At 45.0% G+C, this 15,064-nt stretch overlaps 1 protein-coding gene across 1 annotated transcript in view; it reads left to right on the forward strand.

Annotated features, from left to right (window-relative positions):
* Window positions 1-14,988, forward strand: part of LOC115948882 (rho guanine nucleotide exchange factor 12-like) — a gene marked incomplete at its 3' end in the record, with an annotated part of 36,689 nt that extends 21,701 nt beyond the window's left edge. Inside the window, exons 2-4 of the mRNA XM_031064451.1 lie at window positions 12,568-12,591; window positions 13,286-13,374; window positions 14,783-14,988. Coding sequence (XP_030920311.1) covers window positions 12,568-12,591; window positions 13,286-13,374; window positions 14,783-14,988 — 319 coding nt within the window. The remainder of the gene's footprint in view (window positions 1-12,567; window positions 12,592-13,285; window positions 13,375-14,782) is intronic.
* Window positions 14,989-15,064: the final 76 nt, after the last annotated feature.

The raw sequence follows: 15,064 nt of genomic DNA on the forward strand, positions 1-15,064 counted from the left end.
TATATATTATATGCGTTTATATATTTATATATTATATATTTATTTTATATATATTTTTATATGTAATGTATATATATATATGTATATATTTTTATGCACACATGTAGATGCTCACACAAAAACCCAAACATATCCACAGCTATAGAAACCCAGATAAATATTTCCCAGCCCTGCTGCTGTGCCCGTGCCCACGAGCAGCCCCGTTTGCTGCTGCCTGCGAGGAGGTGGGACAGGAGAGGTGGAGTTTCCTCCCTCCCCCCGTGGTCAGTGAACAATCCGCGGGTTCCTCCCAAGGATCCCCGAGCCTGGGAGCCCCGGGAGGCTCCAGGGAGGGGAGGATTTGGGATCAGAGCTCTTTGGGATGTCCCTGCTCAGCTGCCTCTGGCGTGTGGAACAGGTAACGCTGCGCCTTTGTTCCTATTCCCTGAGCCACGAGTACCTGCCTTGGGTGCAGAGCAGGGAAAAAGGAATTTTCCTTTAATGTCTGCTGGGAGGGGAGGTTTGTCTCCTTTTTGTTTTTTCTTCTTTCATCTTTTAATAGCTGCTACGTGAACCGGAGTTACTCCTTTGTGTTTTTGCTGTGAAAATGGCCAGTTTAATGTGTTTGCTGTGGAAATGTGTGTCTTGGTGGCTGAGCTGAAGAACAAAGGTTTTGACAGCCTGGAAAGATGCTTTGGATGTAGATGCTGGCAGCTCTCCCTTCTTTCCATTTCCCAGTAATTCCATACCAGAGCCTCCTCACCAGCCACAGGGAATGTGATTTTTGATAAGTTGATATTTTATGCATGTTGATGTTAAATTAGCTGCTGGTGCTCAAGCAACCATCTCTGAGTGTTTTGGGTGGGGTTTATTTTTCTGAATACATTTTTCACTGTTTTATTTGGTTTTTATTATTTTATTGTAAAGTGTTCTAAAATTTAAACAAATTGTATCAGTCCCAATGATGGTGTTTTGAGATTTGAGGCAGTGTGGATCCAGTGACAGCCATCAGCATTGAGAGAAAAATGCAGTGTTTTGTATTAATATATGAGATTGTGATGTAGAAAGGCTTTGAGATGCTGAGGGGATTTGTTGGTTTTTTTTTTTTTAATATAAATATAAATACAGCCTGTGAGGGCTGGCAGTTGTCATCATGCTGCATGATGAGGGGGAGGCACCAAGAGCTGGAGGTGTCACTGAACCCAGGGCGGGAGCAGCTCCAATCTGGCATTGCTGTTTTCTGCTGCCTTGGTTATCTCCATACCCCTTCCACATATTTTGGAGAATTTTGCTGCAGTCATCTTTTAGCAGCTGAGAGCTTTCCTGACTAAATATTTGTTTGGATTTTTTTTTTTCTCTTTTGCTTGTATTTTTATTTATTTTACAAGTCCCAAGAGGCAAATACTAATACAAACACATCCAGAGGCCTATTAATAGCCCTGGGTTTGACTCACAGGCTGTTCTCAGGATCTTGAGCCATTTTACAAAGAGCTTCACTACTCCTGGATTTTTATCTTCCATTTTACAGTGGAAAAAACAGGGCTTGATGTTGCTGAGAAATCCTAATCCTGTGTTCTGCTCCAGTCGTTCCCAGTTGGTATTTCTGGATTTTTGCTGTAGTTTAGATGGAGGAGAGATGAAATGGGAAGGAGCAAAGCATGCCACAAATGCCTGTGTACATTTTTTCCCTCCTCATGCAATGTGTGCTATGTGCATCTTTCCTCTTGTGTTTTATGGGCCAGAGCTGCATTTATGGCAGAAATAATAGGTTTGCTTATCCCAGAAGCCTCTTTATTTTTCTTAGGGCCGTTTAAACAACTGAGATAGCTCCAACTCCACTGTAGAGCACTGCTAATCTCTTCATAGCTCAGCTGACATCACATTTTCTTTTTTTGGAAAACTGCAATGTATGGTGGAGAAACTTTCCATGGATGCTTCTAAAATCTGAGGGAATGCTGGGACAGAAACCCTGCTGGGAGGTGTGGAAAGCCAGCAAGGTGAAATGCTCATTTAGTTGCATACTTGGAATTTAGGCTCAAATAGTTTGGTTGCCCTTGGTGTTTGTATCTACAGGAGTAAAACTTGAGCAGAATTAGCTGTGAAGGACCAAGAGCTAAAAATACGCTGTACAGGTTAAGCAACGCCGTGGTAATGATTTCTTGATTCTCTCTGTGCTGCAGCTTTCCTTTGTAAAATTGTGGATCCAATTTTTCCCTTGGTGTAAATTAAGCCACTGGGAGCACTTTGCCTTTGGGTGGTTTTAGGCATATTAACTGTAAATTAGTTTATGGCAGCTGGGAAATATTTAGAAGCTCTGCAGAGGTCAGAGGGGTGGATGTTGTCTGCACATCCCATGCAGAATGGGAGTAATTTGGCCAAAGGTTCATCAGTGAGTGGGAGAAGGGAAGGCAGGGCTGGAAATGCTTTTGGGTTGTGTCTGCTTAGCTTTGAACTCATAAACTGCTACTTCTGATGAGCAGGCAACTCTTGGTTTACATTTCCAGTAAAGAGCAGTAAAGGCACGTGAACCTTTAAAACAACCTGACGAGGGCTGAAGGGAAATTTAAATTAAGGCAAGGTGCCTGCTGACCTCGTTTGTCATAGGGGTAACTTAATGAAACTTTTGGGGTGTGCAGTGGGGCAGACAAACTGATAATGCCTCTGGAATGTGTAAATCCATGGGGGAAGGTGCTGCTGGTGTTGTCAGGGGAAATCACAGAATCCCAGGGTGGTTTGGGTTGGAAGGGACCTGGACACTTCCAGGAATCCACCTCAGCTTCTCTGGGCTCCCTGTGCCAGGGCGTGCCCACCCTCCCAGGGAACAATTCCTTCCCAATATCCAACCTAACCCTGCTCTCTGTCAGTTTGGAGCCATTGCCCCTCACCCTGTCACCACAGCCCTTGGAAGGAAGTCTCTCCATCTTTCCTTCAGCTCCTGGAAGGCCACAGTGAGGTCTCCCCAAAGCCAGGCTGGACAATCCCAATTCTGAAGAATCCCAGTTCTTCTCCAGGCTGGACTATCCCAATTCTCCCAGCCTTTCCCAGTTTTGAACAATCCCAATTCTTCTGTAAGCTGAACAATCCCAATTCTCCCAGCCTTTCTCAATTTTGAAGAATCCCAATTCTTTTCCAGCCTGGACAATCCCAATTCTCCCAGCTTTTCCCAGTCTTGAAGAGTCCCAATTCTTCTCCAGCCTGGACAATCCCAATTCTCCCAGCCTTTCTCAATTTTGAAGAATCCCAATTCTTCTCCAGCCTGGACAATCCCAATTCTCCCAGCCATTCCTAATTTTGAAGAGCCCCAATTCTTCTCTAGGCTGAACAATCCAAATTCTTCTTCAGGTTGGACAATCCCAATTCTCCCAGCCTCTCCCAATTTTCAAGAATCCCAGTTTTTGTGCAGACTGAATAATCTCAATTTTGAAGAATCCCAATTCTTCTGCAGGCTGGACAATCCCAATTCTCCCAGCCTTTCCTCTGCTCACTTTGGTGGCCGCATTAAACCAGGCAAAGCTGACAATGCTGAGGAGCACAACAGCTTGGCCTTGTCACTGCTTTAAAACAGCTTTTGAAAGACACACAGGAGGAATAATAAATTTATTACTATTTATCCATCTTATTATTTGAAAATAAATTTATTATTATTTATTTATCTTGCTGCAGGTTCTTTAGTACACTCTCAGTACTTCCAAGCCATGGAGGTGTGGTGTTCCTGTGCCAGGCAACTGCACTCACTCCCCAGAAATGTGAACTCTGGGCCAAATACTCCTCTGTGCCTCTGAACCTTGTACATATATTTGCAAAACTTCAAGCTGCCTAATTGGAGGCAGCATTATGCTATTTTGAAAGCTACATTTCCAGTTGTATTACGTGCACTCTGTGTTGGGGATGGGTTGGTTTTTTTTTTTTTTTCCCTCTCCTCCCTTTCTAATTGCTGTCTTTTGCTGTTTTTAAGGACTGTTTCCACACCAGGCTCGTTGCTGGTTCATAACAACCACAAGCTGGGTATGGCATTAATAAGGAACTAGGCTTGGTGCCTAATGAAATGCAAAAGCAGCGAGTGATCCCAGCCCTGGGTGTGTGTGTGTGTGTGTGTCAGGTGAAAGCAAACCCCAAACTGCACAGCTTTGGGTCTCTCTGCTCTGCTTAGGGAAATAAAATTGCTTTATTCCTTTCTTTTTTGGGGCAGTTCACTGGGAAGCTGTTGCAGACGCCGTGGAGGAGGAGCTGCCACCGAGCCAGCTCTGCGTTCTGCAATTATTGGCAAGCAAAGCAAACATTTCATTTCCCTGTAATTAGCTGCAGTTTAGGGAGGGCAGGTTAATTTGGACTCCACGCCCTGTCTGTGCAAGAAATCCCAGTGCTGGATTTGATTCTTTCAGGCTCTGGGCAAAGGGGTTTAAAAGGATTTTTCAGAAGTGAAAGTTGGAGGAATGAATCACAACAAACGTGTTCTACCCCTCTTCCTTCCCTTCTTCCAAACAGCAAAAGCTCAGGATGCAAAGATGGTGTGAAAATGTGTTTATGAGATGGTGTGAAAATATAATTATGATATTAAATTGGATATTTTGGGGCCCCTCTAGTATGGCCAAACCACATATTTCAGCTTTTTCTTGCTACAGGGAAGCTTGAGCTCTCTGGGCCTGGGAATATTTGTCTATGGCCTACTTCAAAATAAATAAATGAGTGAGAAAATTGGGTCATAACTTCTGAAATCACAAGCTTAACCTTTCTCCTGTACCTGGTCACTTGTGTGTGCATCACCCACATTAAATGGGTCATGCAGTCAAAGCTTGGAAAAGAACAAATCCTGAATGTTTCTTTTCTACTGTGTAAATTTTGCATAAATTTTTGTGATAACATTTTCTGGAAGTCTTTTTAGAAACACACTTGGCCTCTTTCAGCATTTATGGTGTTTAATTTTTTTCCATTTCGAAGCTGTCAATTTGTTCTCTCCCAGAGGTGAAAACAGAGGCTCAGTAATTTGTAAGCAGTCACACGTTGGGAAACCAGTAGGAAATCACCTGGGATTTGGCAACCTCCATTCCCCACCAACTTCTGAGCGGGTTTTGTGCTTGCTCTGAGCTACATTCAGTGGCCAAAGCTTCCCCCTGTTACTCAAATCTTGCTTTTAGGCTGAATCTAAAGGCAGCATTAAGGAAACACGAGCAGCCTGGTTTATTTATGTTCCCTCCAGTGCCCCCTCCCCAGTTTTCATTAATTTGGCTGCTTGCAGCTTCTTGTAGGAATGTTCAACAATAAATGGCCTTGTGTGACAACTTCAGGGCCTGCAGAGGGAAAGCTGCTGCTGCTTCTGAGCCTTGGAAATCAGTCAGGAGTGGAAGAACAGCTCTGGCTGCTGGAAATGTCCCTGAGCCCTCCCCTTTGGAGAGTTTCTTGGGGACTCAAAGTTCTTGCAGGGTGCTGGCCCGAGCAGCAGAGCAGCACAAAGGGCACATTGAGATGGCTGCTGGGGAAGCCCTCCTTCCCTGCCTGCCCTGTAAATGCAGCTCTTTCTCCATGAAAAGCCCTGACATCAGCTCTTGGAAAAATCCAAGTGCTTGTGTCATGGAAAATAGCTGAGGCACTTGCTTGGGCTGGGAGTGAATGGCTGAACTGTGGATGGAACTTCTCTGGAGATGCTTTTCTTCTTCCTTTTCTGACTGAAACCCTTCCCACCTCAGGGCTTTACAGGGAAGGACACTGAGGAGAGAGCTACAGCTGGCTGTAGTAAACCCAGAGTAGCCTGCTTGTCATTTTTACAGGCCATAGTATGATGGTGCATTCCTGTATCATCAGGAAATTCCATGTGTGGAGGCAAATCTCCAAATTCTTCCTGTTTGTTTTATGGAGAAGATTTATCTTTGCGTTCTGTTTTGCTTTCATAATTTTAAGCTGATTTCTTTTTCCTCTTTTCTGGCTCCCTTCTCATGCTGCCACCTTCTTTTCATCCCTCAACCATAAGCATGAGAGAGGAATCTGTATGTAGAGATTTAATTTTTTTAAAGCTCCAAGAGGAAGCTGTGAAGGCAAGGCACCAGTGAAATTCTCCTTCCCTGTAGAAATACCTCCCTCTTGGCGCCCTGACCCCTCCCCATCTTACAGATGGAACTTGCCAGCCTTCCAGACTTTGCTTTTTTATCAAATTCATCTTAACCCAGTTTAAGTGTTTTGCTCAGCACGTTGGTTGCCATGGCACCAGTCCCTTGCATTGATCCATCTCCTGATCCATCAGGAAATATGCTGATGGGCTCTGTTGGCTACTCTGCATTTTCTCTCCTAAAAGGAAAATGGAATGGCATATTCTGGTTATGGCTGGGGACATAAGTGGCCTGAAAAATGATGGAATATTGAGTGGGAGGCATTTGCTGATGTTTTACTGAGGCAAATGCAGCACTGGGGGTGTTCAGGAGGGTCTGGCACAGAAGGTGTTGGCTCTGTGGGCTCTCCAATCACTTCCCTACATTTCCCATGTTCTTTTTCTGAAGGCTGCGCTCCTGTCCATGAGCTGTCAGCAGGGCAAGGTCAATAATGCCAGGGAGGATTCCTCTGTGAGTCACTGTGTCAGCTGTGCTGCCTCGGACTCCCACAAAAATAACACAGAGCTCGCAGTGCCTCCCTCCCTCTGCCTCCCTGCAGGTCCCAAAAATCCATCCCTGGGCTCTGACAGCTCCCAGGAATCCCATTTGGATCCCTATTTTCCTGTCCAGTCTGTTTCCAGCAGTATGCAATTGGTTTGGGTTTGTTTTTTGTTATAATTTAGGGAAAAAACTCAGTGTTTTTCTGAGCTCCTGTGCTTTGATCCATGGAAAAGATGACCCAGCAGAAATCTGCTGTTCGTGCTGAGGAGAAGGGAGGGGATGTGCTGGGTCAGGGCTGTCCCAGGCCTTTTCCTTGGGACACAAAACTGCCTCCAGCTCCTGTTGCTGCTGCACTCTCCCTGAAACCTTGGTCAGGGCTTTTAAAATCCTGCTCTGGTGGATCTGTGCCTCTACAACCCTGGAAAACAGATTCCCTTCCTTGTTTTTCTTTCCCTTCCTTCCTTTTCTTTCATTCTGTCTCCTCCAAGATGAAATTCTGGGAGGTATTTGCCAAATAGCATTTATGTCAATGCTTACTGTGCTTTCAGAGCATTTAAAACCTTCTAGATTTAGACAAAAAATGCATCATTTCTCTGAGTGCTGTCAGTGAGGTCCGGTCAGGGTGTTGAAAATGAAGTTTAATGGATATTAAAGGAGCTGGATGCATTAGGAAAAGTCCTGGAATTGTTCAGTGATTTTTTTACCTGTCACCCAGGAACAGGCTTTGGTTTTTTCCAGGATTTGTTTGGGGATGTGTGAACAAGAGGACAGAACAATCCTGCTCAGCATTCCCAAAATCTTGAGCGCCCATCCCTGGCAGTGTCCCAGGCCAGGCTGAACAGGGCTCGGAGCAGCTGGGATAGGGGAAGGTGTCCCTGCCATGGCAGGGTGAGCTCTGAGGTCCTTCCAACCCAAACCATTCTGGAATTCTGAGTGAGTTAAAATCATTTTTCACCAAATTCCACGGAGCTGATGGTGGCCAAAGGCTTCTCATTGACTCATGAGTTGGTGGAAACATCCTGAATTAGGATGAGATTTTTAAAAAGCCAGAATTTGGAGTTTTTATTGGGGGACTTTGAGAAAACTTTTGGTTTTCCTTTTCTGCTTCTAAATATATCCCTAAAAAAGACCAATGATCAGCCCTGGACTGTTTCTCCTCCTGAACTTGGCATGATCAGTTGTGTTGGCTGCTTTTCTTTGAAATTTATAATTCATTCAGAGGGTTTTTCTGCAACAAGCAACATCTTATTTAAATGAAACTAATAAAGCACTGAAGCAGCTTCTATTGCAACTGTTCATCTCCTAATTAAACATTAGTTCTGTCAAGCAAGCACTTTTTGGCTGTTCTCTTCTGCATGGGTTTCACAACATTTCTTACTCATCTGGGCACAACTTGGAGTAATTTCTCCTTGCAAACACACACAGGCTTCATTTCAGGCATGTGAGCAGTCCTGGAACTAAAGTTAGGCACATGAATAAATATTTCCAAGGTTGAGGCCCTTGCCTGAATCTAAATATTTTTCTCTTTGATCAGCTTTGGAGATAGCAGATACTTGAATTCTGGTAATATTTTAGTAGGGGAGGGGAAAAAAAAAATCCAAAAAAAAAAGCCCAACATGGTTATCTGGATGCTGTGCTATTTATGGTCAGCTATATTTTCATCCTCCCAGGCTAGAATGGAATGCTTTGTACTGCTGGAAGCTGGGAATCCTCCCTGCTCTCCTATTTTTTTGACACATTAAGTCTTCAAATCACCTTTTTCTGCTTGGCTTCAAGGTGGTTATTAGGCGCTGGTGGTGCCTATGTGTGAGCTAACCTGAAATCCAATGTTTAATCCACGCTGTTGCTACTTGTAGGTGTATTTTCCTCGCTTAAATAGATTTTCCTAATGCAGCATGACTAAGAAGACACACTTTTAGTCATTTGATGCATTTAAATGACTCAAATTATTCGGGCCCAGCATTTTAAAAACAAAATCTGCCTTGGCTTTTAATTGGTGCTGGTGTTTGGGAGAGTGGAACAACTCGTTTGAAAATGTGCTGATGTTCATCAGTTATCAGACAAAATGTCTACAGGGTTTCTATCGTGGAGCCTAAACTTGCCAGCTCCATTTGGAATTAAGGCTCCAGCTGTTCACCACACCCTGCTCTGCCTTCTTGCTGCTGTTTACAGTAGGAGGTGAAATATATTTTAATTTGAATTATGTTGTGCTGGGTGCTGTAACACGGTGAGGGGATTTTCAGGGCTGCTTTCAAATTTAATATAATTTCCAAGTGAAGATCAGTGGCAGTGAAACATAGATAAACTCCCAGGAGCTCCTCTGTGATCTTTGATTGGGTTTTATCCATTTTTGCTCTGCTTCCTGCTGTGGTGGCAAAGGGTTTGGGAAATGAGGAATGGCTTCCAGGTGGTGTTGAGGCAGGGAAATGGGAGAGAAGGGAGGAATGTGGTACTGAGTGCTCCCAGCCAGGATCAGTGTTGCAGCCTCAGCTCAGCTGAGTTTTCCACCTGAAACTTCTGTGATTTCATAACTCAGTGCTCAGGAATGATTTCAGATCCAGGCAGGGAGGTTTTTGGGGGCTGGAGAGCTTCACCTTCAGCCTGGCTGGACAAAGCCCATCCTCTTCCTACTCCGTGGATTTTAGGGAATACCTGTGAAGCAAAGGAAGGGCAGGAGAGGGTGGGGGGAGTGGTGGTTGTGCAGCATCCAGAGACTGTGCTGGGATCATCTGCTGCCTCCTTCCCTGCTCCCAGCCTGTCCCTGTGTCCATCCCTGCTCCCCAAGCTGTCCCTGCCTCCTTCTTTGCTTTCTGACCTGTCCCTGGGTCCATTCCTCCTCCCCAGCCTCTCCCTGCCTCCATCCCTGCTCCCAACCTCTCCCTGCCTTCTTCTTTGCTCACCAACCTGTCCCTGGTCCCCAGTCTGTCCCTGTGTCCATCCCTGCTCCCCAGTGTGTCCCTTCCTCCTCCTTTGCTTCCCAACCTCTCCCTGCCTCCTTCCCTGCTCCCCATCCTGTCCCTGCCTCCATCCCTGTTCCAACAGTGTCTGTGCCTCCATCCCTGCTCTGCATCTTGTCCCTGCCTCCTGCTTTGCTCCCAACCTCTCCCTGCCTCCATCCCTGCTTGCCTGGGATGAGAAGGAGCCTCAGGAAGCTGAGCCAAGGGGGAATGGGGTCCCAGCCCTGCAATGGGGTCCCAGCCCTGCAATGGGTTCACAGCCCTGGAATGGGGTCCCTTCCCAGGCAGGAGGATTCCCCAGAGCCAGCTGGATCCTGACCCCCTGTGCCATCCAGCTGTGAGCACAGCTGTGGGTTGGGAACAGGGGATTTTGGCTCCCACCCCACAGGAATTGGACGTTCACCGGTAACGTCAAAGCGCTGAAAAAGGTTCCGGTGTTTTCAGCGCTGCTTTGTTTACAAAAAACTTTAAAGTTCCTTCCTAAATAATTAATCACCAGACTAGTATAACAAGCAGAAAGGTTTTGCACAACTTCTGGACCTGGAAAATAGGACATTAGTGTTTCACAGATAATAAAGAGCTCTGAAGCAGGCCAGAGGTCCAGCAGTGAACTCACTTTGTGTTATCCACAAACTCTGCCTGTTCTGCAGCAGTTCTGGGTGCTGATAAGAGCCTCTGTGGGATCCAGTTTGTCACTAAAATGCTTCATTAAAATGCTTACCAGTGGTGTTTTATTCAGCTCAGAAGTTCAAATGCATCAGATAAAAAAATGGGTGTAATTCATCCTAAGCATCTTTTCCCATCTTTCGCTGGATTCCTTTTTCCCTCTTTTCTGCTTTTCGGTGAAACACTTGATTGCTCTGCATCTGCTGGCTGCTCAGGGTTCAGGCAACGTTAGATCGGCCTGAGATGACTTTTGTTTGCTTTGCTTTGGGATTCAAGCTGTCTGTCCTGCACAGAGTCCTCCTTCCCTGCCTGAAGTTGGTAACTGGGAGATGGGATGCTACAGAGATGTGGCTTTGCAGGTAGAGCACAATGAAGAGAGGATGTTTCTTATTTGAATCAGAGTGGATTTCCCAGGCTTTTAAGATTAAAATAAAGCTTTTGGGGGCAGGAGAAAGGAGGATTACCACTTCTTGCCTTTAATTAATTAACTTTTTGCTGTTTATGCAATCACAGGCCCTATCTACCCCCTTAATTTGGAAGCTGCTGTTGTAGTTCAGCTGAATTCAATGCTGTTATCTGAAAGATGGCAAGTGTCTTGCTGTGGATAATTATTTTCAGGAACAGGCAGACAGCATTTTAATTTCCCTTGCCTAATGTGTCATCAGATGCTCGTTCTGGAGTTCCATATTAGTGCATGTTTGCACAGGGCCCTGGCATGTGGGAGCTGGCCAGTTTTGGGTGTATCCACACTTGATGGCACAGCTCTTGCTCCCAGAGAGGGCTTAGGCTGGCTCTGTGCAGCCCCTCAGGGTTTTCAGGTAATGGGGAGGGAGCTCCTGGAGCTTTAGGACTGGGCTTTTCCTGCCTGGGCCACTCCAGGTGGAATTATGGAGAGGAGGAGGTGACAGGCGGAGCATTTGGGGCAGTTTTGTGCTGCCAGTCAAGGAATCTTGGTTGGAATGGTCTGGAAAACTCTGGGAGAATGGTTTGGTTGTGGGATGGAGCCATTGCTCATGTCAGAAATGCCAATTCCAGGGATGGGGACTCCAGACCCTCCCTGTGTCCAACAATCCTTTCCAGGGAGAAATTCCTGCCGTGCCCAGGCTGAGGCTGTTCCCTCTTATCCTTCACTCATTTGGGAGAAGATTCCAACCCCCCCTTGGCTCCAACCGCCTTTCCTCCTTTCACCTGAGCCTGGCTTTGGAGCTGTTCGCAGAAATTCACAGAAATTCACAGAAATTCACAGAATCACTGGGTCACAGAATTCACAGAATCCCTGGGTTGGAAGAGACCTTCAAGATCATCGAGTCCAACCCAGCCCCAACACCTCAACTCAACCCTGGTCCCCAGTGCCACATCCAGGCTTTGTTAAACACACCCAGGGATGGGGACTCCACCACCTCCCCAGGCAGAACATTCCAGAACTTCATCACCCTTTCTGTAAACAACCTTTTTCCTGATATCCAGCCTAAATTTCCCTTGGTGCAGCTTGAGACTGTGTGCTCTGGTTCTGTCCCTGAGACAGAGCTGCTGCTCCTTCTTGAATCCCAGTGAATTTGTGAATCCCAGTCCCTCTCCTGTTGTCCTTATCTAATCCAGATTTGGGAACTGTTCGTCATGAACAAATTGGTGTGTTTAAACTAAAAACATAAAATTTAAAGATAAAAGGTCGTTTCTTGCCCTGGTCACCTCTGTGGTGTTCGAGTTGAATTTCTTCCCTCTAATCCCTCACCCCAGCACTTCCTGAATAATGTATATAAATAGAAGAAAATGCATTAAGAATAATTATTTTATATATAGGGGGAAATTATCAGCCATAAACCACCTGCAGAGCCTTCATTTAGAGCAAAAAGGGATTTAAGTTACCTGTTCTTGCCTTGCACAGCTCTAAATGTGTGTTTTGCCTTCCTAGTGAAGGATCTAAAACATAAATGGAGTGGGAATTGAGCTGAGCTTGTGAGTCTGAGAAGGAAATAGTTTTGTTTTATGAGATTAGAAGTTTTGGTGGATGGCACCACCTTGTTCTGTCAGGAATTCAAGGCAAAAAAAATCCTGGATTTATAAATCCCACATTTTCCTCTGTTAAAAATGCCAATATACTTTGTTCTTCAGCTTTGGATTTGTTTGTTTTGTTATCTGTGTGTATAATACTACTTGGAATGGGTAATTTAGTTTCAGCTTTGTTGCACTTGCCTCAAGATGGCAAATTCATGGAGTTCCATGAAATTAGAGATGGTTTTTTGTGAAGGTACCAGAGAAGTGTAAAATAACTGTTTGTATTTAAGCACTAATGCTGATATCAATATCAATATTGATATCTATCTATTTATACCTAATATTGAAAAATAAAAGTTTATTAAACTTCTTTTTTTTTTTCTTTTCAGGTTTCCTCTCAAAAAACCTTCGAGGTGAGTTCCTGAAATTTGCTTTTTTGTCTGTATTGTAAATTATGCTGCAGTATTTTTGCAGGGGGAATGCTTTTAAAAGTTAAAAAAAAATATTATACAAACACAGCTTGTAGTACCCATTACAGATGTGAGGAAATCAATACCCAGATGGGGATGAGGTGCCAAAAATAGATTTATTGGTGGTGTCCTTAATTTAATGGGGGGACATTTGCATTCTGTGACATGGCTGGGGCTCATCTTACCTGAGCTTTGAGATGCTCAGGGAAGGAAGGGGACACAGGGTACAGGTGCTTCCCTTCTGGGGAGATCCTAAATCTTTAATTTTGGCACGCTGAAATATTTAAAGTTTGCTGGGAGGGTTAAGATTTCAGGAGGGTTTTTTTCCATTAAATTTATTTGCCTTTTAAGATAAAACATGGGCTGATGCTGAGTGCTAAAGAGAATGCACTTGCTGTGACCAGTTCTGAGGTTACCAAGACTGTTCCTGGAGCCTTGGATCCCCTCCCAGAGATTGCAAGGGAGATCATTTTCCTCTCTGAATTCAGCCTGGGAATAAATATTTTAAAGGCAACTCGATGCCTACGCTTTAATGTGAATTTCTGGTGAGCAGGCAGAGCTGGGTGAGCTTTGTGTGGGCACTCAGGCAGCTCCTGTGGGCTCTGGTGTGAGGATATTTTGCTTTTCTGTGCCCCAGACACGGCAGCATTCTGAGCAGAGAGTCTCCAGCAGACAAGAAGCAGAAGGTTGAACGCTGCAGCAGCACCCACGACTTCGATCCCACAGGTAAAATCCCAAAATTCAAGGGGAAAAAAACCCAAACAAAGCGCTGGGAAGTCGATTAAAAACTATTTGAATGTGGTTTTCAGAGCTGTGTTGTTCTGCAAAGGCAGTGTGGGCATTGAAATGAATGTGGGCTTGATTTTAAACACCCTCATCATCGACCTGGATTAGTGTATCAGTAAATAATTACAACAACTTCCACTTTCAGCAGAGTCAGGAGGCAAAGCTGTAATTAGCTGTGAGGAGTTCTGTAGTGAAATCTGAAATTGGAGATGTGCTTGGCCCAGCCAGGGCTGGGTTTCCCTGCTGGGGTTTTAATTTTGGGGGGTTTCTTTTGTTCTTTAGTCGATTTTGATCCCTCTTTACCCCTTGCAAAGTGAATTTGTGCTTCCCAAGGTGAAGCACTCGAAGATAAACTCCGCATTTTAAAGGATTTGCTGTCCTGCTTGGATTTAGCCTGCTTTGATTTTAGTTAAATCAGGGAGATGAGGATTTTTGTTCTCTCTGGAGCACTCCCCCAGTGCCTGCTCATGAAATTCCTGCCTCAGCCTCCTGGCCCCATACAAGGTGCATTTTTCCTGTCTGTGCATTCAGGCTTTTCCCTGGGGCTTAGGGAGGGGAATGGAAGGGGAGCACAACTTGTAGGATGTGGGGGTTTTTTGTGCACAAGGCTGATGTTTATAAACCACCCTGGTGATGGCTTCTGCCACTGGCTGCATGAGTCATTCTGGTGTGCACAAAATAAATTAAAATGGGCTTTAAATGCCCATTTAATGGGGAAAAAAAAAAACTGGTTTAGTGCTCATCTTCTTTTCCTTGTCCTTTGGGACAGGCAATGTAAAATTATTTCACGTTGGGGGAGCTCCCAGGCTGTGAACTCATTTTGTGGAAGGAATTTAATTTCTCCAGAAACAAACTTGAGGAATGCTGTAATCTTAATTTGCAGGGAGTCACTCCAGAGTTGAGAGCTGTTACCTGACCCCGTGCTTTGATAGGGGAGCTCTGCAGTGCAGCCTGCAGAAAACCCTTTTCTTTTATTTAAGGGGTGAATTGAGGATGCTGAACTGCTGTGCCTGTGCTGGGTATTGGCTCTGGGGAGAAACACTGCCTTGTGCTTGGGCTGGTTTTTATCTGTTTTACTGCAGAGAGCTCCTGTGGTCGTGTCCTAGCTCCTGTAACAGATTCTGTGTGCTGTTACCTGTGTCTCCCTGTATTATTCACCCTTATTCCAAATGTTCCACCTGTGTTTTGTTCACATCTTCTTTGTGTTTTGCACGAATTTAACCCGACAAATCCGAGTCTGTGTTTTTTTTATTTTTTCATGAAGTTTGTTTGTTTTTTTTTTTTTTTCCTCATGTTTGGTCTCCATATTTTCTATATCTCTCTCTCCTTTTCTCCTGCTCTCGTGCAGATAGCTCCTCCAAGAAGACAAAGTCTAGTTCTGAGGAGAGTAGATCCGAGACGTATGGTAAGCCAAAGCTGCAGCCTCCCCCTGGGCAGCTCCTGCTTCTCCTGTCTGTGAATCCCAGGCTTTTCCCTCCCCCTGATCTGCATGGTTGGCTCTGCAGCAGGGACTGCCCTTCCACCCTGCTTCAGTCCTCAGCTTGTAGCGTGCTAGTGGCTGGAAAATTATTATTTATTTAATTAGGAACCTGTGGAGGTGTCGCTGCTGGGCTGTGACCATCTGAGCTGT

The sequence above is a fragment of the Geospiza fortis genome, unplaced genomic scaffold (genome assembly GCF_000277835.1).
Source record: "Geospiza fortis unplaced genomic scaffold, GeoFor_1.0 scaffold110, whole genome shotgun sequence".
Classification (NCBI taxonomy): domain Eukaryota; kingdom Metazoa; phylum Chordata; class Aves; order Passeriformes; family Thraupidae; genus Geospiza; species Geospiza fortis.